The sequence below is a fragment of the Elephas maximus genome, chromosome 3 (assembly GCF_024166365.1).
Source record: "Elephas maximus indicus isolate mEleMax1 chromosome 3, mEleMax1 primary haplotype, whole genome shotgun sequence".
In the NCBI taxonomy this organism is placed as follows: Eukaryota; Metazoa; Chordata; class Mammalia; order Proboscidea; family Elephantidae; genus Elephas; species Elephas maximus.
The window spans coordinates 16,915,779-16,938,572 of NC_064821.1; the positions used below are offsets into that span (position 1 = coordinate 16,915,779).

General features: G+C 38.9%; 1 protein-coding gene across 1 annotated transcript; it reads right to left on the reverse strand.

The window, feature by feature from the left end:
• Positions 1–282: 282 nt before the first annotated feature.
• On the reverse strand, positions 283–1,272 carry LOC126074057 (olfactory receptor 7G2-like). Its single transcript, XM_049881395.1, has one exon. The coding sequence runs from the start codon at positions 1,216–1,218 to the stop codon at positions 283–285; it is 936 nt and encodes a 311-aa protein (XP_049737352.1). The 5' UTR covers positions 1,219–1,272.
• Positions 1,273–22,794: the final 21,522 nt, after the last annotated feature.

The following is a 22,794-nucleotide window of genomic DNA, read 5'->3' on the forward strand; positions in this document are numbered from 1 at the left end:
AAAGAAGTCTTTTATAGCCGATTTCCCCAATGCAATATGTCATTTGGTTTCATGACCGCTGCTTCCATAGGCATTGATTGTGGATCCAAGTAAAATGAAATTATTGACAACTTCAGTATTTTCTCACTCATCATGAATAAGTTGAAATGTACCTAGCTATTATATTATCTAATCATTTTAGAAGAACTTGCTCATGAAACAGTAAGGCATCCTTGATCAGCAGCATTCCTTCCACTTTGACCCATCCTAGAGTCCCAAGCCCAAAAACAGGTGACACAATCACTAAAATGATAGTATTCTACTGATGAATGTCCTCAAGGGTCCCCTTATGTCTGTGTTCCTCAGGCTGTAGATAAAGGGATTCATCATTTGAGGGACCACACTGTACATCACTGAAGCTACTGCTATCTTCCTGGGAGAATGTGTAAATGCAGAACTGATGTACACACCAAAGATTGTTCCATAGAATAAGGACACAACTGAAAGGTGAGACCCGCAGGTGGAAAAAGCTTTATATTTTGCACCCACTGATGGCATTCTCAAAACAGAGGAGAAAATCTGAGTGTAAGAGAAAATGATTCCAGAGAGAGGAACACCACCCCATACAGTAGCCACAAAATACACTAGGATGTAATTGATGTGGGTATCAGAACAGGCGAGCTTGAGAATCTGAGCAAGTTCACAGAAGAAATGAGGGATTTCCAGGTCTATGCAGAAGGACAAATGCAGCACCATCAGACTGTGAAGGAGGGCATTCACAATGCTAGTTAGTAAGGAGAGTAGGGAGAGCAAGCCACAGCAGTGGAGGTTCATGATGATGGTGTACCTCAGTGGGTGGCAGATGGCCACATAGCGGTCATAGGCCATTACTGCAAGGAGACAATTTTCCAAACCAGTAAATATCATTACAAAACAGACCTGGGTCAGGCAGCCTGCATAAGTGACGATTTGATTCTGTGCTTGGATGTTCACCAGCATGTTCGGGATTGTGGTTGTGCTGAAACAGATATCAACGAAGGAGAGATTGGAAAGAAAGAAGTACATGGCGTTGTGGAGGTGGGAGTCAGAGATGACAACCAGGACAATGAGTAGGTTTCCCAGGAGGGTGGCCAGGTACATAGATAGAAACAAACTGAATAAGACAGGCTGCAGTTCTGGATCCTCTGTAAGTCCCAGAAGAAGAAATTCTGAAACATCTGTTTGGTTTCTAGGTTCCATATTGTTGGTGAATCTGATGGAAAAGATGGGATGACAGATAATCAAATGTGTGGCTCCTGGATGCCCAGCAAGAGCATCACCTGGGATCTTTTTAGAAATATGAGTTTTTCAAACTCACTCTGGACTTACTGATGATAAACTCTGGGATGAAGTTCAGCTGTTTGTGTTTCAACAAGACTTCCATGCATTTTGATGTATGCTAAAGTTTGAAAACCACCCCTGGTACAGTGTTCAGCATACAGGGCCTCACAATGACATGTCCTATTGTGATTGTGTGTGTGTGTGTTATGGATTAAATCATATTCCCCCAAAAATGTGTGTATCAATTTGGCTGGGCCATAATTTCCAGTATTGTGTGATTTCCCTATATATTGTAAATCCTGCCTCTATGATGGTAATGAAGGTGGGTGGGTGGCACTTGTGTCAGTGAGGCAGGACTCAACCTAAAGACTGGATTGTGTCTTAAGGTAATTTCTTGAGATATAAAAGAGAGAAGCAAGCAGAGAGACAGGAGGACCTCACACCACCAAGAAAGCAGTGCTGGGAGCAGAGTGCGTCCTTTGGACCCAGGGTACCTGGGCAAAGAAGCTCCTAGTCTGGGGGAATATTGATGAGAAGGTTGACAGAGGGAGAAAGGCTTCCCCTGGAGCAGACACCCTGAATTTGAACTTTTAGCCTACTTTACTGTGAAGAAATAAAATTCTCTTTGTTAAAGCCATCCACTTATGGTATTTCTCTTATAGCAGCACTAGATGACGAAGACAGTGTGTGTGGCATGAACAATAGCACCTGGCATCTTTTACTTCTGGTACAGTGCTCAGCATATGGGGCCCTCACAATGACATGTCCTGTTGTGATTGTACGTGTGTGTGTGTGTCATGAACAATAGTACCAGGCATCTTTTACTCGTAGGACAGAAGTGGTGAACAGTGCAGTTGAGGGAAGACAAAATGAGAGAACATTCCTAGCATAATAAATGCTAACTTCAGGGAAGAATTTATATGGGAATCTTGCTCATGTAGAGAAGCAGAAGGAAGAAACACCCTAAATGAACATCAGTGATATCAATATTATTTTGGTATGGATGGGATGATGAAATATATAGCAATGAAAAAGAATAAATTAGGTGTAGATCAATCAACACACATAATGAAATCCTTGCAGAGGAAAAAAAAATTGTATGACAAGAAGTCTACAGCATGAATTTTTTTTATTATTTTTTAAAATCTACTCGAGTGTCACGGATTGAAATGTGTTCCCAAAAATTATGTGTCAACTTGGTTAGGCCATGATTCCCAGTATTGTATGATTGTCTACCATATTGTCATTTGATGTGATTTCCTTATGTGTTATAATGTCTATCACTATGATGTTAATGAAATGAATTAGTGGCAGTTATTTTTTTATATCAATGAGATCTACAAGATTAGATAATGTTTTAAGCCAATCTCTTTTGAGATATAAAAGAGAGAAGGAAGCAGAGAGACAAGGGGACCTCATATCACCAAGAAAGCAGCACCAGGAGCAAAGCGCATCCTTTGGACCCAGGGTCCCTGAGTCTGAGATGCTCATCCATCAGGGGAAGATTAATGACAAGGACCTTCCTCCAGAGCTGACCGAGAGAGAAAGCCTTCCTGTGGAGCTGGTGCCCTGAATATGGACTTGTATCCTACTAGACTGTGAAAGAATAAACTTCTCCTTGTTTAAGGCATTCACTTGTTATATTTGTTATAGCAGCACTAGATGACTGAGACACCTAGTGAGTTTTTTTTTTTTTTTAATGGATAATTCAAGCACAATGAAAAATACAGAGAATAACAATGAAGGGTTGGGCACCTACCAGTCCACCGGTAATTCCCACACGTCACCACCCTTGCTTTAGATATTTTTATTGCACAAAATAATGCAGGAATATTTGAGGCTCCCCACATCATGTATTTTGTACAATATTGATTCTTTTCCTTCTCCAGGGCTAAACACTACATTAACTTGATTGACCTTATTCCTCTGCACTTTTTACTACATGTAGTATAATTCTTCCATAGACTTGCACAGTTTGTGTTTTTTAAAGTTTTATATAAACAGAATTGTACTGTATATGTCATTTTACATTTGGCTTTCTTGGTATGTTTTTTTAATGAATGTTGATACCTTTAATTGTGCTTCATTAATTTTAACTACAATAGGGTATTCCACTATATTATTACACCACAATATATTTCTTCATTCTCTAGTTGACAGTTATTTTGCTAATTGCTCTCTAACTCTCTGTCTACCCATCTACTGCCTTATGTATATATATATAACCCAGTGATGTCGATTCAGTTCTGACTCATAGTGATGCACTCGGTTTGGTTTATATGTATATAACATATATATATGCGTGTGTGTGTGTGTGTCTATGTGCATGTGTGTGTGTGTGTATGTACGTACATATACAGAGAGAGAGAAATATACATGTAGAATATAAAACCATGACTGGGGGATAACATAACATCCAAGATGCTGCTGATTCTGGGAGGAAAAGAGAGCAACAGAGAGGATTACAAAGGAGATGTTTTCTGTATACATATTATTTTGTCACTTAAAAAAAATACTTGAAGCTGCTACAGCAGAACATCAACAATGTGAATTCTGGAAGGTGTAACAGGTGTTTTTGTTTGTTTGGTTGGTTGTTTCATTATACTGCCTGTAGTATTCTAATTTCAAATATTTGTTAGTTTTATAAAGAGAAACAAATAACCTAGCGAGGCAGCCTGCTAAGTCTGCCTGGATCTTTGCTTCTTCCCCCAGAGCTCTCAGAGCCTGGCACCAGGGATAATACCATAACTTTCCTAAAGATGGTATATCAAGTACCAGGGATAGGAAGATAAAGTGAAGCTCAACAACTCTCCTCACCACCACCAGCACAAGAATACGAGTAAATGTAAGGGAATTTTCTAATACTCAACGTTTGAGAAGGGGTAGTTTTCTGCACAGAAAGAATTTGATCCTTGCCATTGTAGAGACACAGTAAGAGACTAGCTGAGTAAGTACTGTCTGATTCGGGTACAAGGAAGCATGTCAGGAAGATGGGAGAAAGGTAGGAGTCCATAGGTGACTTGGTTCTAATCATTTCATGCATGTACTGTCTTCACACCTTCCCCTGGATGAAGCTACAGAGAAACGTTTCTCCTCATTTCCAAACATTAACTAAGGGATTTAGGTTACCTGGCTGGCATCACTGAGGAATGATGCTTCACATCTGCCCTGGATGTTGGATGATGTAGCCAGAAGGTCAGTACTCAGGAAAGGCAGAGGTACCAAGGGAGGCACCAGGCTCCTGGCATGAGAACCATCTCTGAATGGAGTCTCAGGTGCATTGCTTTTTGGCTGGAGAAGGACTTTTGAGTGAAGTGGTCACAGGTAGACTACTTACAGCCTCTGTGTCTCTAGGGACTCAATATCCAAAGCTCCTCATTAACGAAACCCTTTTATTATCATTCTATTCCCAGGGTAGTGTAAATCCTGAAAGACCAAGCCAATGCAAACCAAGCGAATCTACTGCAGACAAGTCAATTCCAACTCATAGCAACCCTGTAGGACAGAGTAGAATTGCCCCACAGGGTTTCCAAGGCTGTGATCTTTCAGGGAGCAGACCGCCACATCTTTCTCCTGTATAGCAGCTGGTTGGTGTGAATATCAACTTTTCTGTTAGCAGCTGAGCACTTAACCATTGAACCCTCAGGGCTCCCTGACCAAGAAAATGTTGCAGATGTTGTTAGGTGCTGTCGAGTTGGTTCCACCTCACAGCGACCCTATGCAAAACAGAACGAAACACTGCTGGTCCTGAACCATCCTTATGATCGTCGTTATGCTTTAGCTTGTTGTTGCAGCCACTGTGTCAATCCAACTCATTGAGGGTCTTCTTCTTTTCCACTGACCCTGTACTCTGCCAAGCATGATGTCCTCCTCCAGGGACTGATCCCTCCTGACAACATGTCCAAAGTATGTAAGACGCAGTCTCCCCTTCCTTGCTCCTAAGGAGAATTCTGGTTGTACTTCTTCTAAGAAAGATTTGTTCATTCTTTTGGCAGCCCATGGTATGGTCAATATTCCTCGCCAACACCACAATTCAAAGGCATCAATTATTCTTTGGTCTTCCTTATTCATTTTCCAGCTTTCACAGGCAAAAAATGCAATTGAAAATACCATGGCTTGGGTCAGGGGCACCTTAGTCTTCAAGGTGATATCTTTGCTCTTCAACACTTTAAACAAGGTTGCCCACTGCATATCGCACTTTGTTGATGAGTCTTCCTCCAATTTTGATGCCCAGTTCTTCTTCATATAGTTCCGTTACTTGGATTATTTGCTCAGCATACAGATTGAATAAATATGGTGAAAGGATGCAACCATGATGCAAAACTTTCCTGACTTTAAAGCACACATTATGCCCTTGTTCTTTTCGAATGACTGTCTCTTGATCCATGTACAGGAAAATTAACTTTTTCTGAAATGAGAACAATTAACCATTCCAGGATTTCCATTCTTCACAATCTTATCCATAATTTGTTATGATTCACGCAGTCAAATGCCTTTGCATGGTGAATAAAATACAGGTAAACATCTTTCTGGTGTTTTCTGCTTTCAGCCAGGATCCATCTGACATCAGCCATGATATCCCTGCTTCCATGTCCTCTTCTGAATCTGGCTTGAATTTTTGGCAGTTCTATGTTGATATATTGCTGCAACCACTTTGGAAGGATCTTTAGCAAAATATTATTGGAGTGTGATATTAACAATATTTTTCTATAATTTTTGCATTTTTTTGGATCACCTTTCTTTGGAATAGGCATGAATATGGATCTCTTTCAGGCAGTTGGCCAGGTAGCTGTCTTCCAAATTCCTTGGCATAGACAAGCAAGCATTTCTAAAACTGTATCCATTTGACAGACCCCCACACGTCTGTCAGTTTGTAGTACTGTGGGGCTTGCCTGTTGCTGTGATACTGGAAACTATGCCACTGGTATTCAAATACCAGAAGGCCACCCATGGTGGACAGGTTTCAGCTGAGCTCCTATATTAAGACAGGCTAGGAAGAAGGACTGAGCAGTCTCCTGAAAAGAATTACCTAACGAAAGCCTTTTGAATAGCAGCAGAACAATGTTTGATATTTCAGCTGAGCTCCTATATTAAGACAGGCTAGGAAGGACTGAGCAGTCTCCTTCTGAAAAGAATTACCTAATGAAAACCTTTTGAATAGCATCAGAACAATGTTTGATATAGTGCCAGAAGATGAGCCCCTCAAGTTGGAAGGCTCTCAAAATACAACTTGGGAAAAGCTGCCTCTTCAAAGTAGAGATGACCTTAACAATCTGGATGGAGCCAAGCTTCTGGACCTTCATTTGCTGATGTGGCACAACTCAAAATGAGAACAACTACAAACATTCATTTATAATAAGAACATGGAATGTATTAAGTATGAAACTAGGAAAATTGGAAATCATCAAAAATGAAATGGAACATATAAACTTAGATATCCTAGGCATTAGTGAGTTGAAATGGACTGGTATAGGCCATTTTGAATTGGATATTCATATGGTTTACTATGCCAGGGATGACGACTTGAAGAGGAATGGCATTGCATTCATTGTAAAAAAAGAACATTTCAAGATCTATCCTGAAAGACAATGTTGTCAGTGATAGGGTAATATCCATATACTTACAAGGAAGATCAGTTACTACTACTATTATTCAAATTTATGCACCAACCACTAAGGCCAAAGATGAGGAAATTGAAGATTTTTACCAACTTCTGCAGTCTGAAATTGATCAAACCTGCAATCAGAATGCATTGATAATTACTGGCACTTGGAATGCAAAAGTTGAAAACAAAGAAGAATCAGTAGTTGGAAAATATGGCCTTGATGATAGAAACAATGCCAGAGATTGCATGATATAATTTTGCAAGACCAACTTCTTCATCGAAAATAACATTTTCAGCAGCATAAATGGTGACTATACATGTGGATCTCGCCAGATGGAATACACAGGAATCAAACTGACTACACCTGTGGGAAGAGAAGATGTAAATGCTCTATATCATTAGTCAGAACAAGGCCAGGGGCCGACTGCAGAACAGACCACCAATTACACATATGCAAGCTCAAGTCGAAACTGAAGAAAATTAGAATACGTCCATGAGAGCCAAAGTATGACTTGAGTATACCCCACCTGAATTTAGAGACCACCTCAAGAATAGATTTGATGCATTCAATGCTAATGGCCAAAGACCAGATGAGCTGTAGAATGACATCAAGGACTTCATATGCTAAGAAAGCAAAAAGTCATTAAAAAGGCAGGAAAGAAAGAAAAGACCAAAATGGATGTCAAAAGAGACTCTGAAACTTGATCTTGAATGTTGAGTATCTAAAGCAAAAGGATGAAATGGTGAAGTAGAAGAGCAGAACAGAAGACTTCAAAGGGCAGCTTGAGAAGACAAAGTACAGTATTATAATGAATGACATGTGCAAAGACCTGGAGATAGAAAACCAAAAGGGAAGAATACACTTGGTGTTTCTCAGGCTGAAAGAACTGGAGAAAAAACTCAAGCCTCCAATCGCAATATTGCTGGTTTCTATGGGAAAAATATTAAACGATGCAGGAAGCATCAAATGAAGATAGAAAGAATACACAGTCACTAATTGTCGAGTAATTGGTAGACTTTCAACCATTTTAGGAGGTAGCATACAATCAAGAACTGATGGTATTGAAGGAAGAAGCCTGAGCTCCACTGAAGGCATTGGTGAAAAACAAGCTACCAGGAACTGATGGAATACCTTTTTTTTTTTTTTAATTGAGGGATAGCAAGTGGGAAGTTGGATATATAAGTCTGGCATTCGGGGAAGTGCTCCTTTCTACCTATAAATTTAGGATTCATTTGTCTTCAGATGAATTTTAAATCTATGAGTCTGGATGCTGTTGCAAAGGATTGAATGTAGCTGGAGAAGAAGAGGTCTGAGGACTAAAAGAAGAGGCCCTCCAGTGTTTAGAGACTGGAAAGATGAGAAGACACATCAAGAGAAATAGTAGCTAGTCAGGTAGGAATAAAGTCAAAACAATATATGGTGCTGAAAGCCAAGTGACGGAAGTGTGTCAATATGTAATAAACTGAGACAATGTGGTTGAAAAGAGAAGGACAGAGAATTAACTGACCTGGACTGGGTTGGACTTGCTAAGGTAGAGAACATTGGCAGCTCCTCAAAAGCACTGTCTGTAAAGTGTTGAGGCAAAGACCTGATTGCATAGACCTCAAGAGTAAATAGAGAGAGAAGAATTGGGGAGAGTGAGTGGAGACATCTCTTTTGAGGAGTTTTGCTATATGAAGAGGGCAGAGAAATGAATCTACTGGTAGAGCAAAATGAAGGGTTCAGGGAACTTTATTTTTTCTTTCTTTTTTGTAAGATTTGAGGAATTCAAATATCTTGCATGCTATTGAAAATGAACAAGTTAAAGGGAGAAACCTGATGATGCAAGAGGGAGATGGGGGAATTACCAGAGTTATGTCCTAACATAGACAGGAAAGATTGAATTCTATGCACAAGTGGAAGTGTTGGTCTTAGTTAAATCCACCTGACTGTAATTCTTTCAAGCAGAAACAGAAAGCAAGTAACCTTGGAAACATTAAAAAAAAAATGAAGTACTCATTAATATAATTTGTCCCAAAACACAAACTGAGATATGCAGTTTTACAGGAACATTCTTCAAAGCACTCAAGGGAGTTAATTTAAAGATTAAAGGAAGGTTTCAGAAAATGTTAGGGACCGGATATTCTTTATCTCCCTTTATAAGGCTAGCACAACCTTAGTGCCCAAACCAGGCCAGGTTAGCACAAGAAAGAAAAATCCCAGGGTTTAAAAATTTTATACAAGAACAAGGAGAAAGAACATCTACCTTGATGGCAAATAAGAACAATGGGGACTATTTGCCTTACCAACTATCAAGATATATCATGGATCTATAATGACTAAAACAGGATGGTTCTAGTATACTATTGAAAGAACTAACAGGATCTTCATCTATATGAACACTTATCAAAGACAGAAGCATCAGACATTTTATTTATGACAACAGGGCATTGCAGAGAAAGGATGGTATCATTCAGGAAATAGTCTGAGATCAGTTTTTATCCATATGGAAAGCAAACGAAATTGGATTCTCCATCACATCATATTCAAAGATAATTCCAATGCCTTTTAAACACAAAAGTAAAAATGATTAAATGTTTACAAGACAATATAGGCGGACATTTTTATGAGATTGGAAGAGTTAATCACTTCTTGAATGAAGATACGACATGCACAATCCAAAAGGGAAAACACTGATCAATCCAACCAACTTAAAAATAAGCCACTAAAACAAGTACTTGAGAATGAAAATTTCAAGTTTCTCTTTCAGGATAAGAAAGAGAACACAGCAGGACAAATAAACATCCAATGAAGTATTTCCAAATACAGCATTGCCTACACCACAAGTATCAATTGCTAATACATATTCAAACTAGTAAATGAGGATAATGGCTGAAGTAAGTGCTTAAAATATAGGAAAGAGAAGGAATTACAAAAGGAGAAAGAGAGTGCTACACTTGTAAATCAATTGTGCTGACTCACATTCATTAGGTAAATTCATTTAATTCTACGTGGCAGGTATTGTTCTAAACATTTGTAATCATTGTAGCACTTAAACCCCACTTCACACTTTTCTAATCAGAGCATTCATTTTGTCCTTCCAAGGTAATGAAATTTCTCTTGACAGTAATTATTTTTAGAAGGGGCATATGCCCCAATTCAAGCTGATGATATAGGATGTTCTCTTGATGATTTCTAGGAAAGATTATCTCTTTATTGTTACTCTTGTTGTTAGGGGTCATCAAGTCAATTCAGCAGAATGAAACACTGCCCAGTCCTGTCCAATTTTCACAGTCATTGCTATGTGTTGAAGCTCATTGATGCAACCACTGTCAGTCCATCTCTTTCAGTGGCTACCTATTTCTCCCTGACCCTCTATTTTACCAAGCATGATGTCCTCCAGGGTCTGATCCCTCCTAATAACATGTCCGAAGTACATGAGACACAGTCTCTTCATCCTCGCTTCTAAGGAGCATTCTGGCTGTACTTCTTCCAAGACACATTTATTTGTTCTTCTGGCAGCCCATGGTATGTTCAAGACTCTGTCAACACCGTAATTCAAAGGCATCAATTCTTCTTTCATCTTCTGCATTCATTCCACAGCTTTCATATGCATATGAGCCAATTGAAAATACCTTGGCTTCGGTGAGGTACACCTTAATCTTCAAAGTGACATCTTTGTTTTTTAACATTTTAAAGAATTTTTTGCATCAGATTTGCCCAATGCAATACGTCATTTGATTTCCAGACTGCTGCTTCCACGGGTGTTGATTGTGGATCCAAGTAAAATGAAAGTCTTGACAAGTTTAATATTTTTCTCCATTTATCATGAATTAACTGAAATGTACCTAGCCGTTATGTTACCCAGTTGTTTTAGAAGAATATGCTGATTGAACTGTCAGACATCTTGGATAACCAGTTGCCTTAGTTATCTAGTGCTGCTATAACAGAAATACCAAAAGTGGGTGCCTTCAACAAACAAAAGTTTATTTTCTCACAGTATAGTAGGCTAGAAGTCCAAATTCAGGGCATCGGCTGCAGAGTAAGGCTTTCTCTCTCCACAAGTTCTGGAGGAAGGTCCTTCTTGTCAATCTTCCCTTGGTCTAGGAGCTTCCCTGCTCAGGAACCCCAAATCCAAAGAACATCCTCTGCTCCCAGCACTGTTTTCCTGGTGGTATGAGGTACCCCTGCCTCTCTGCCAGCTTCCCTCTTTTAGATTTCAAAAGAGATTTGATCAAGGCAAGTCTAATCTTGTAAATTGAGTCCTGCTTCATAAACATAACTGCCTCTAATCCCATCTCATCAGCATCATAGACATAGATTTTACAACACATAGGAAAATCACATCAGATGACAAAATGGTGAGCAATCACGCAATACTGGGAATGTTCGCCTAACCAAATTCATACACATATTTTTAGGAGATAAAATTCAATCCATGTCAGCAGTATTCCTTCCACATTGACCCATCCTATCCCAAGCCCAAAACAGAAGACACAGTTACTTAAATGATGGTATCCTACTGATGATTTTCCTCAAGGCTCCTGTCATGTCCCTGTTCCTCAGGCTGTGGATAAAAGGGTTCATCATTTGAGGGAACACACTGTACATCACTGAGGCTACTCCTGTCTTGCTGGAAGAGTGTGTAAATGCAGAACTGATGTACACACCGAAGCCTGTCTCAAAGAATGAGGAAACAACTGAGAGGTGAGACCCACGAGTGGAAAAAGCTTTATACTTTGCACCCAATGATGGCATTCTCATAGTAGAGGAGACAATCTGAGTGTAAGAGAAAATGATTCCAGAGAGAGGAACACCACCACAAAAAAGAAAAAAGAAGCCACAAAATACACTAGGATGTAATTGATAATGGTATCAGAACAGGCGAGCTTGAGAATCTGATCAAGTTCACAGAAGAAACGAGGGATTTCCAGGTCTGTGCAGAAGGACAGATGCAACACCATCAGACTGTGAGGTAGGACATTCGCAATGCTGATTAATAAGGAGAGTAGGGAGAGCAAGCCGCAGAGGCAGGTGCTCATGATGATGGTGTATATCAGTGGGTGGCAGACGGCCACATAGAGGTCATAGCCTACTGCTGCAAGGAGAAAATTCTCAAAACCAGTAAATACCAGGACAAAGCAGACCTGGGTGAGGTACCCTATGTAAATGATGCTATGATTCTGTGCTTGGATGTTCACCAGCATGTTCGGGATCATGGTTGTACTGAAACAGATATCAGTGAAGGAGAGACTAGAGACAAAGAAGTACATGGGGGTGTGGAAGTGGGAGTCAGAGCTGACAGCCAGGATGATGAGGAGGTTTCCCAGGAGGGCAACCAGGTATATGGACAGAAATAGGCTAAAGAGGAGGGGCTGCAATTCTGGATCCTCTTTAAGTCCCAGAAGAAGGAATTCTGAAACACCTCTTTGATTTCTGGGTTCCATATTGTTGGTGAATCTGATGGAGAAGATGCGGTGACAGATAATCAAAAGTGTGGTTCCTCGACACCCAGCAAGATCATTACCTGAAATCCTGTAAAAATGTAAGTTCTTGGGCCCACTCCAGACTTACTGATGATAAACTCTGGGATGAAGACTAGCAGTTTATGTTTTAACAAGACTTCCATGTGATTCTGATGTATGCTGAAGTTTGAAAACCACTACTTCAGAAAAAAATGTTCTTGTCTACATTATGAACCTAAGGAAATATTCAAATCTTTCTTTCCACTTACTCCTCTTTCTTCGTCTCCCTCTAATCCTTCTGAAGGTTCAAATTTTGAGCACCCACTCTACTTCAACACATTGTACCAAGTTATGAAGATGAAGTAAAGAATAAGGCATGGCCTTTTCCCTTCAGAATTATTCCATGCCGTCAAACGGATTAAAACAATGAAATCCATTTACAGAGCAATGGTTGTCAAACTTTGGAATCCTTCAGAATCCCCTGAACAGCTTGTCAATGATGAATTAGTTCATACTGTCACCCCCATCAACCTGGGGGTACACTTGGGAGAGGTGGTGTTATGTCATAGACACAACGTGCAAAGTGAGTGAGTAGCAGTGATTGTGTCTGAGCTCAGATTACCTAACTGCCGAGATGATTCTCTTGCTGTCGTTCTGTTAATGTCTCCAAATAGTACACAATTAATACCCCTAGTCACTCAGATTTCATAATTCCCCTTAAAAAATTCTAGTATCTCCTTCGAATAAAGTCTTCAGGGTATTTCCATCTCTGCCTACGAAGTTAGTACGTAGCCGATGGGATGGCATCCAACCAGGTCCACACTTTGGATCTGGGGTGAAGATTAGAAAATGTTATCTATAAACCTGAACCTCAAAAGACTTCCTCATGGAAACATAAGTCCTCTGCATTAGTGACTGAATCCAAGAAAAGCTAGGCAACTAAGTAGATGAGATTCTCTGTTCTCCCAATTATAGGAAGTGTTAAAAAATTCTTCCCTGGACATGATAGGTGGCATATCATTCTCTTTAAAGCCTATTTCATCAAAGAGGACATTCCAATGGCAAACAACCACATGAAAGGATGCTCAAAGTCATCCATTAGGGAGATGCAAATCAAAACCACAATGAGATATCCCTTCACCCCTATTATAATGACAATGTTAAAAAAAAGAAAACAATAAACATTGGAGAGGATGTGGAGAAATTGGAAACCTCATCTATTCCTGTGGAAATGGAAAATGGTATAGTTGCTGTGGAAAACAGGTTGGCCACCCTTCAAAAGGTTGAACATGGGACAACTACATGACCCAGCAACCCCAATACTAGACCAATTGCTATCAAGTCAATCCAAATACATTCCCAGAAGAAGTGAAGTTAGAAATGCAAACAGATACCTGTACACTGATGCTCCATTCAGGACTTTTCACAATAGCCAAAGGTGGAAATAACTGAAATGGTCAACCGATGAATGGATAAACAAAGTATGATATATACACAATTGAATACTTTGTTGGTGTCCAGCCTAATTCCAACTCATAACAACCCTACGAGAAGAAGTAGGACTGCCCCATAGAGTTTCCGAGGCTATAATATTTATAGAAGCAGGTTGACACATCTTTCTCCCACAGAGTGGCTGTTGGATTCAAACCACCGATTTCTGAGTTAGCAGACATTTGCTTAATCACTGTGCCAACAGGGTTCCTTTTGGATAAACCTAGAAAACATTATGCTGGGGAAATAAGTCAGTCACAAAGGGACAGACACTGTATAAAGTCATTTATATAAAGTAAGCAAATATAGATAAACCAAAGCTTATTAATGGTTCCGAGGGGTGGAAGGACTGGGACAAGAGAGCTTTTAATTAGAAGGCATTGAATGTATGTTCCTGCTGGTGGGATAATTTGGAAAAAGATACCTAGAATGGTTGCACAACTCGAAGGATGTAAACAGTATCACTGAACTGAATTTCAGTGTCACTGAAATTGCTGAATTCCTGTATGTTTTGTTGTGTATATTTGTACCAGGATAAAAAATTAAAAAACAAAAACTTATGGAGATGTTGGAATGATGAGAAATGAGCAGGCACAAGGCAATTGGTACAGTGCTCAGCATATGGGGCCGTCACAAAGGTATGTCCTATTATGATTGTGTGTGTGATGAATATTAGCACCTGGCATCTGTTACTCCTAGGACAGAAGTGATGAACAGGGCAGTTGAGGGAAGACAAAAAGAGAGAACATTCCTGGCATAATAACTGCAAACTGCAGGGAAGAATTTATTTGTGAAAATGCCTACTGGGAATCTTGCTCAGGTAGAGAAGCAGAAGAAGGAAACACCCTGAATGAACATCAACGGTATCAATATTCATTTGGCATGGACAGCTGCAGAAATATATAACAATGAAAACAAATACATTAGGTCTAGATGCATCAACACAAATAATGACAACCTAGCGGAGAAAAAAAAATTCAGAAGAATTCTACTTACAACATGAAAAAACTTTGATTTTTTTTTTTTAAACCTAAGAAGGTATTTTCGTATTATGGATACTTCAAGAAAAATGAAAAGTACAGAGAATAACAATGAAGGGTTGGGTACCCACCAGTCAACACTATCAATTCACACACTTCACCACCCTTGCTTTAGATATTCTTATTGCAAGAAAAGAATGTATGTATATTTGAGATTCCCCACATCATGTATTTTACACAATATTGATTCTTTTCCTTCCTCAGCGCTAAGCACTACATTAACTTGCTTGGCATTGTTCCTCTGCACTTTTTACTATATTTAATATTATTCACCACAAAATAGTATTTTTTCCATTTTTAAAAGCTTCCTATAAACGGAATCATACTGAATATGTCCTTTTACAATTGGTTCTCTTAATGTTTTGTTTTAAATTAATGCCGATACATTTAATTCTGCTTAATTTTTTTAAGTACAATAGAGTAGGTATTTCGCTATGTTATTACACCACAATTTGTTTCTTCATTTCCTAACTGATAGTTATTATAGTTATTGCCTCCTAGCTGCCTATCCACTGGGATGCTCCTTAGAAGCAAGGATGGCGAGACTTGGTTCACATCCATGTTATCAGGGGAGAACAGGCTTGGAGAAGGACATCAGGCTTTGTAGAGTAGAGGGTCAGCAAAAGAGAGAAAGACCCTCAATGAGATGGATTGACACAGTGGCTCCAACAATGGGGTCAAGCATAACAATGATTGTGAAGATGGTGCAGGACTGGGCAGTGTTTCATTCTGTCATACATAGCATTGCTATGAGTTGAAACTGACTCAATGGCACCTAACAAAAACATGTATATACATATACACAGATAGACAGATATGTACATTTAGAATATAAAACTATGAACGCTGCTTCTGGAACGGAAAGAGAACAACAGAAAGGATTACAAAAGGTATGCTTCCTGTATGCACATTATTTTGCCACTTTAAAAAGAATACTTGAAGTTGCTACAGCAGAACGTCAACAATTGTCAATTCTGGAAATGTGTAAGAGGTGGTCTTTTTTTTTCTTACACTGTCTATATTGTTCTAATTTTAAATATTTTGTAATCTTATAAAGAGAAACAGACAAACTAGTGAGGTACCTAAGTCTGTGTCTCCAATTGCTTCCCTGGAGCCTCAAAGTATAATACCAAAACTTTCCCAAAGATGGTATATCAATAACCAGTTATAGGAAGATAAAGTGAAGCTCACCAACTCTCCTCCCACCGGCAGCACAAGAATACAAGTAAACGACAAGGAATTTTCTAGCGGTCACATTTGAGAAGGGCAAATTTCTGCTCCAGAAGAAAATGATCCTTGCCATTGTAGAGAGAGTAAGAGATTAGTTGAATAAATGCTGCTTGATATTGCTGCAAAGATACGAGGAAATATGTCAGAAAGATGGGAGACAGGCAGGAGTCCATGGGTGAGTTGGCTCTAATCATTTCATGCATGTACTCACTTCACAGTTTCCCCTGGATGAAGCTATAAGGAAACACCTGTCCTAATTTCCAAACATTAAGGGATTTAGGTTACCTGGCTAGCATCACCAGGAATGATGCTTGACATCTGCCCTGGATGTTGGGTGCTGTAGCCAGAAAATCTGTACTCAGGAAAGGCAGAGAGACCAAGGGAGGCACCAGGCTCCTGGGCATGAAGACCATCTGTGGGCGGAGTTTCAGGTGCACTGCTCCTTGACTAGAGAAGGACTTTTGAGTGAAGTTGTCACAGGAAGGCTATTTGCAACCTCTGTATCCCTGGCGGCTCAATATCCAAAGCTCCGTTAATCACTTTTGTTGTCATTCTGATCCCAGGGCAGTGCAAATTCTGATAGACCAAGACAATCCAAGCCAACCAAATCCACTGCCATCGAGTCAATTCTGACTCCTAGTGACCCTTTAGTACAGAGTAGAACTGCCCTATAAGATTTCCAAAGCTGTAAAACTTTATGGAAGCAGACTGCCACGTCTTTCTCCTGCAGAGTGGATGATGGGTTTGAACCTCCAGCTTTTTGGTTAGCAGCCGAGTGTTTAATCGCTTTATGACCAGGGCTCCCTGACCAAGACAATAATAAATGGGAATTCAGGAAGGCTGATTTCCTGACCCTTAGAGGCCAGGTGACTGCCATTTACTTTTCTTCACCTGCTCCTGCTCATCTCCAATTCACACAGCTTGCACATCAATCTTCCCTTTTTCCATACAACTGAAAGCATGTCTTTCTCATTAATGATATTAGGAAGTCTGATTCCAATTTAAGGTGTAAAAATTTAGTTTATATAGGTGAATATATTATATTTATAATAGCTAAAATATGTAAAAATGTAAATACCTAGGAATTTATCTAGTGTCATTAATGTTTCCTGAACCTTAATCTTCATTCTGCATGTTTCATAAAGCAGATTCTAATGTATTCTTCGTGGTCAATTCTGGCTGCAAACAGTATAGACAGAACTGTTACTTCCTCTTTTGATTTTCATAACCACCTTTTACAATTTTGTCAAAATTCTTTCAATGTGTATCTCTCTTTTCACTCAGGGGCTATGAATTGAAAGTATGGTTCTTCCTTTTTAATAGAGTTGTGAGAAATCACAGTGTCACTGGCTAGGACCAGTTTGCAGGTTTATCTGTACTCAGTAAGTTTAGGTAAATGACAACTATTATTTTATAGGTGAAGATGGTGTTCCAAGTTAATATTCACTTAAAAACATTTTGCCTTTTTTTTAAATCTCAAATTGTCTTTTTTTTTGAATATTGTACGATTTTGCACTCTATAAATAATGTCCCAGTGCTATCCTGACATAGCTCCTTAGGTTGAGCCTTTACTACTATTCGTCGTCAACATGTCAGTCACTTTGATGTGAGCTACCTGCATTTAGTGGCACACTTTTTTTTTCTGGTCCTTGCTTATGGGCTGTTGTGCCCCTTTAGTCTCATTCTGTTTTATAGGCCTGTCTAATCTTTGGCTGAAGGGTGAAACTCAGGAGTGACTTCATTACTGAGCTAAAAGGTGTCTGGGAGCCATACTCTCCAAGTTTCTCCAATCACTGTCAGGCCAGGAAGTCTATAAACCTTTCATCTTTAAATGAATTCAATATTTTCATGTATTTATCAATTTATTTTACCACATGTTAACTGTTTCCATATGAACTTTGTTAATCTATGGTATTCTCGACATGCCTTTTTGAAAAAAAAAAATCACATTTTAAAGTCACCCTTTGCCGTCCTAACACTATCACTTAAAACACATGAAATAATAGATAAAAGACAAGGTGTAGTGGGAGCATCTTAGAGAAGAGAGAGTGCACACACATTTGGAAAGAGACAGACAGAAAAAACAACTACAAAACCCTTATCATCATTCTGCATATTATGATTTAAACAGCCAGGAATGAAAATCATTGAAAAACAAAAACAGGGAGCCAACAAAATCAATGATCAACATATGGAGACCAGCAGGACTATAATAGAATGAATGCTAGGGAAAACAGAAACATGAAATCAAAGAGGTAGTGTGAGTATATTATATAAACAACCTCCTGATGATGGCAATGGCAGATGCAGGGAGGCCATGGAAAGTACTTTTGTAAAAATCCTAAAATGATAGTGGCTTGGGTCATGGTGATAACAGTGAAGGTGGTGAGATTTGCCTGAATTCTGGATAAGTTTTATCGGTATACATTACTGAGTTTTCTGAAAGGTTGGACACAGGGTATAAGAGGAATAGAAGAATCAAAGATGGTGCTCAATGACAGAAATCTACCTAACACCTGAAAGAATACAGTTGTCATTCACTGTGATAGGTAAGGTCACTGTGTGGTGCAAAAGGTTACATGCTCAGCTACTAACAAAAAGCTGGGTGGTTGAAATCCACCCAGAGGAATCTTAGATGCATGGCCTGGTGATGTACTTCCAAAAGGTCACTGGTATTGAAAACTCTATGGAAGACAGTTCTGCTTCACATGTAGGGTTGCCCTGAGTTGGAATCAACTTGACAGTAAATGATTCTGCTTTGTTTTTGTTTTTTTTGTTTGTTTGTTTTTGTTTTTTTGAGATAGGTAAGGCTGTATGATGAGCAAATAATTACCAAAGCCAGATTATATGAAGAAGAATGCAGCATCAGGTTTGGAGGAAGACTTATTAACAACCTGTAATATGCAGGTGGTACAACGTTGTTTGCTGAAAGCTAAGAGGATTTGAAGAACTTACTGATGAAACTGATAGATGAAGGCCTTCAGTATGGATTACGCCTCAACATAAAGAAAACAAAAATCCTCACAACTGATCAATAAGCAATATTGTCATAAATGGAGATAAGATTGAAGTTGTCAAAGATTTCATTTTATTTGGATCCACAATCAATGCCCATGGAAGCAAAAATCAAGAAATCAAACGAGTTATTACATTAGCACATTTTCTACAAAACAGCTCTTTAAATTGTTTTAAAAAAAAAAAGCAAGATGCCATTTTTAGGACTAAGGTGCATGGGACCCAAGCCATGGTGCTTTCAATTGCCTTATATGCGTGTGAAAGATGGACATCGAATGAGGAAGACCTAAGAAGATCTGAAAGCTTTGAGTTTTGCTGTTGGCAAAGAATACTGAGTATACCGTAGACTGACAGAAAAATTGCCAAAAAAACTGTCTTGGAAGAAGTACAGAGAGGATGCTCCTTAGAAGCCAGGATGGCAAGACTTCATCTCACATACTTTGAACATGCTATCAGGAGGGTCATCCCCAGAGAAAGACATCCTGCTTGGTAAAGTAGAGGGTCAGTGAAAAAGAAGACCTTCAACAAGATGGATTGACAGCATGGCCGTAAAAATGGGCTCAAACATAGCAATGATTGTGAGGATGGTACAGGACCGGGCAGTGTTTTGTTTTGTTGTACATAGTGTTACTATGAGTCAGAACTAAAAATACGGCACCTAACAGCAATAATAACAACAAGAAGGCTGGGGGCAAGGTATACTGAGGAATAGCAAGTGGAAAGTTGGATATACAAGTCCGGAATTCAAAGGAGAATTCCTCTCTAAATACTAATTTGGGGCTTATTTGTGTTCAGATGACTTTTAAATCGATGAGTCTGGATGCTTTCACAAAGGAGTGAAGTTAGCTGCAGAAGAAGAGGTCTGAGGACTGAAATGGGAGACCCTCCAGTGTTTCAAGATTAAAAAACACATTAAAGGAGACTGAGAAATAGTAGCTAGTGAGGTAGGAGTGAAACCAAAATAATGTGTCGTGTTGAAATCCAAGTGAAGAAAGTGTTTCTGTAGGTAATAAACTAAGTCAATGTGGTTGACAAGTCAAGTAAGAGAAAGACAGAAAATTAACTGACCTGGACTGGACTGGACTTAACAAGGTAGATAATGCTGGTGGCTCTTCAAGAGCACCCTTCATGAATTGTTGGGGAAAAGGCCTGATTGCATTGACCTCAGGAGTAAATGGAAGGAGATAAATTGAAAAAAGCAAGTGGAGACATGTCTTTTGAAGAGTTTTATGGTAAAGGAAGAAGATAAATGAAGATACTGCTAGAGCAAGATGAGGGGGTCCCTAGAGGTTTTTCGTTTGTTTGTTTTTTAAGATTTGAGGAACTCAAATATATTGGATGCTATTGAACATGAACAAATCAAAGGGAGAACCTGATGATGCAAGAGAGAGATGGGAGAATTACCAGAGTTATGTCCTACCATAGGCAGGAAAGATTGAGTTCTATGCACAAGTGGAAGTGTTGGTCTTGGTTAAATCCAAGAGGCCACACTTCTCTCAAGAAGAAATAGAAAGCAAGTAACCATGGATGCTTTCAATAAATTAAAATCCTCAATAACTTAATTTGTCATGAAACACACCCTGAGATACACAGTTTTACAGGCAAGTTCTTCCAAGCACTCAATGGAGCTAAGTTCAAGATTAAAGGAAGGATTTCAGAAAATATAAGTGAAGAGATATTCTTTATCTTATAAGGCCAGCACAAACTTAGTGCCCAAACCAGACCAGGTTAGCATGAGAAAGAAAAATTCCAGTGTTTAAAAATTATATGCAAGGATAATGGAGAAACAATATTTACCCTGATGGCAAATGAAAGCAATGGAAAGTATTTGCCTTACTGACTGTCAGGATATACCATGGAGCTATAATATCTAAAATGGTATGGTTCTAGTATAGGACAGGAAAATAGAACTAAGAGTATCTTCATTTATATGAAGAATTATTAAGTACAGAGGAGGAATCAGACACTTTATTTATAAAATGTAGCATTTCAGGGAATAAAAGCAAAAAACCGAACCCATTGCCATCATCGATTTTGACTCATAGCAACACTACACAACAGAATAGAACCACCCCATAGCATTTTCAAGAAGCAGCTGGTGGATTTGAACTACCAACTTTTGGGTTAGCAACTGAGCCCTTAACCACTGCACCACCATGGCTTCATGGATGGTATCATTCAGAAAATTGTGCTGAAATCATTGCTTATCCGTATAGAAATAAAATGAAATTGGATTCTCCATCACACCATATTCAAAAATCATTCCAACTTCTTTTAAACACAAAAGAAAAAATAATTAAATGTTTATGAACCATATAAGAAAATATCTTTATTAGATTGGAGGAGTTGATCAGTTCTTCAATGAGGTATAATACACACAGTCCGAAAGGGAAGAAAAGATCAATCCAACCATTTAAAATTAAGTCACTGGAGAATGAAAATCCAAAGTTGTTTTTTCGATGTAACAAAAAGAAGACAGCAGGACAAATAAACATTCAATGAAGTATTTCCAAATGTGGCTTTGTCAACAACATAAATATTAACTGCTGATAAATATTTAAATTAATAAGCTAGGATAATGACTAAGGCAAGTGCCCAAATGTGTGACAGCAGAAGGAATTGGAAAAGGAGAGAGTGCTACCCTTGGAGATAAATTCTGCTGGCTCACATTCATCTAGTGTATTCATTGAGAAACTTTTTAGGTGGCAGGCATTGTACTAAACACTTGTAATTGTTGTAGCACTTGATCCCACCTCAGACTTTTCTAATCAGAACATTCATCTAATCCTTTCAGGGTAATGAAATTCCTCTTACCTCTGATTAGTTTTAAAAGGGGCATATGCCGCAACTCAGGATGATAACATAGAGTGTGTTCTGGATGACTCCTTGAAAAGGTTATTTCTCAAATACTGAGACTGAATAAGAAGCAGTCAGTTTTCCATCTCCGATTATTGTATCTTAAATGACCACTGTGCTGCTGCAGCCACTGATGGACATCACAGGAACAGCTTTAGGAAAAAACCAACATATGGAGCTGTGAAATGCAGCCCTGTGGTTCTCTAGGCTCTGGACCTACCCTACCTCTGAAATCTTTGTTTTTATATTTGGTGCTATGTGAGTTTAGACTTTTCCCTCAGTATACCTGAAAGTATCCTCACTCTTAGACTTGAAGTATCTCAAATCTAAATGGAAAAAAGTGAATGAATAGAATTATGCCAAATTTATAGATGAGTAAACTGAGCTTATGGTTGCTGTTGGCTGCCCTTGAGTTGATTCTAACTCATGGCGACCCCATGTGTTACAGAGTAGAGCCACTCCATAAGGTTTTCTTAGCTTTAAACTTTAAAGAAGCAGATTGCCAGAACTTTTCTTCTATGGTATCTCTGAGTAGATTTGAACCACCAGCATTTAGCAGTCGAGTGCAAACCATTTGTGCCACCAAAGAACCTTTAAACTAAACTTAGAAAGCTGAAATAAATATTCAAAGTCCACACAGCTATTACAGAGAAGAGATAGAATCCAAACCCAGGTGTTCTGACTCCAAATTTTCACCCTTAACAATTACAATCTCTGGAGTCCTTCTATTCAAAGAACTTAGGTTTTCTGAATCAGTATTATTTATTTCACTCAAGCATATTCCAACAGCTTAAGCCCAAAGCAGGTGAAACA

Excerpts from the sequence above, each read along its gene's own strand:
- LOC126074057 (XM_049881395.1), bottom strand. The coding sequence starts at position 1,218 with ATGGAACCTAGAAACCAAACAGATGTTTCAGAATTTCTTCTTCTGGGA.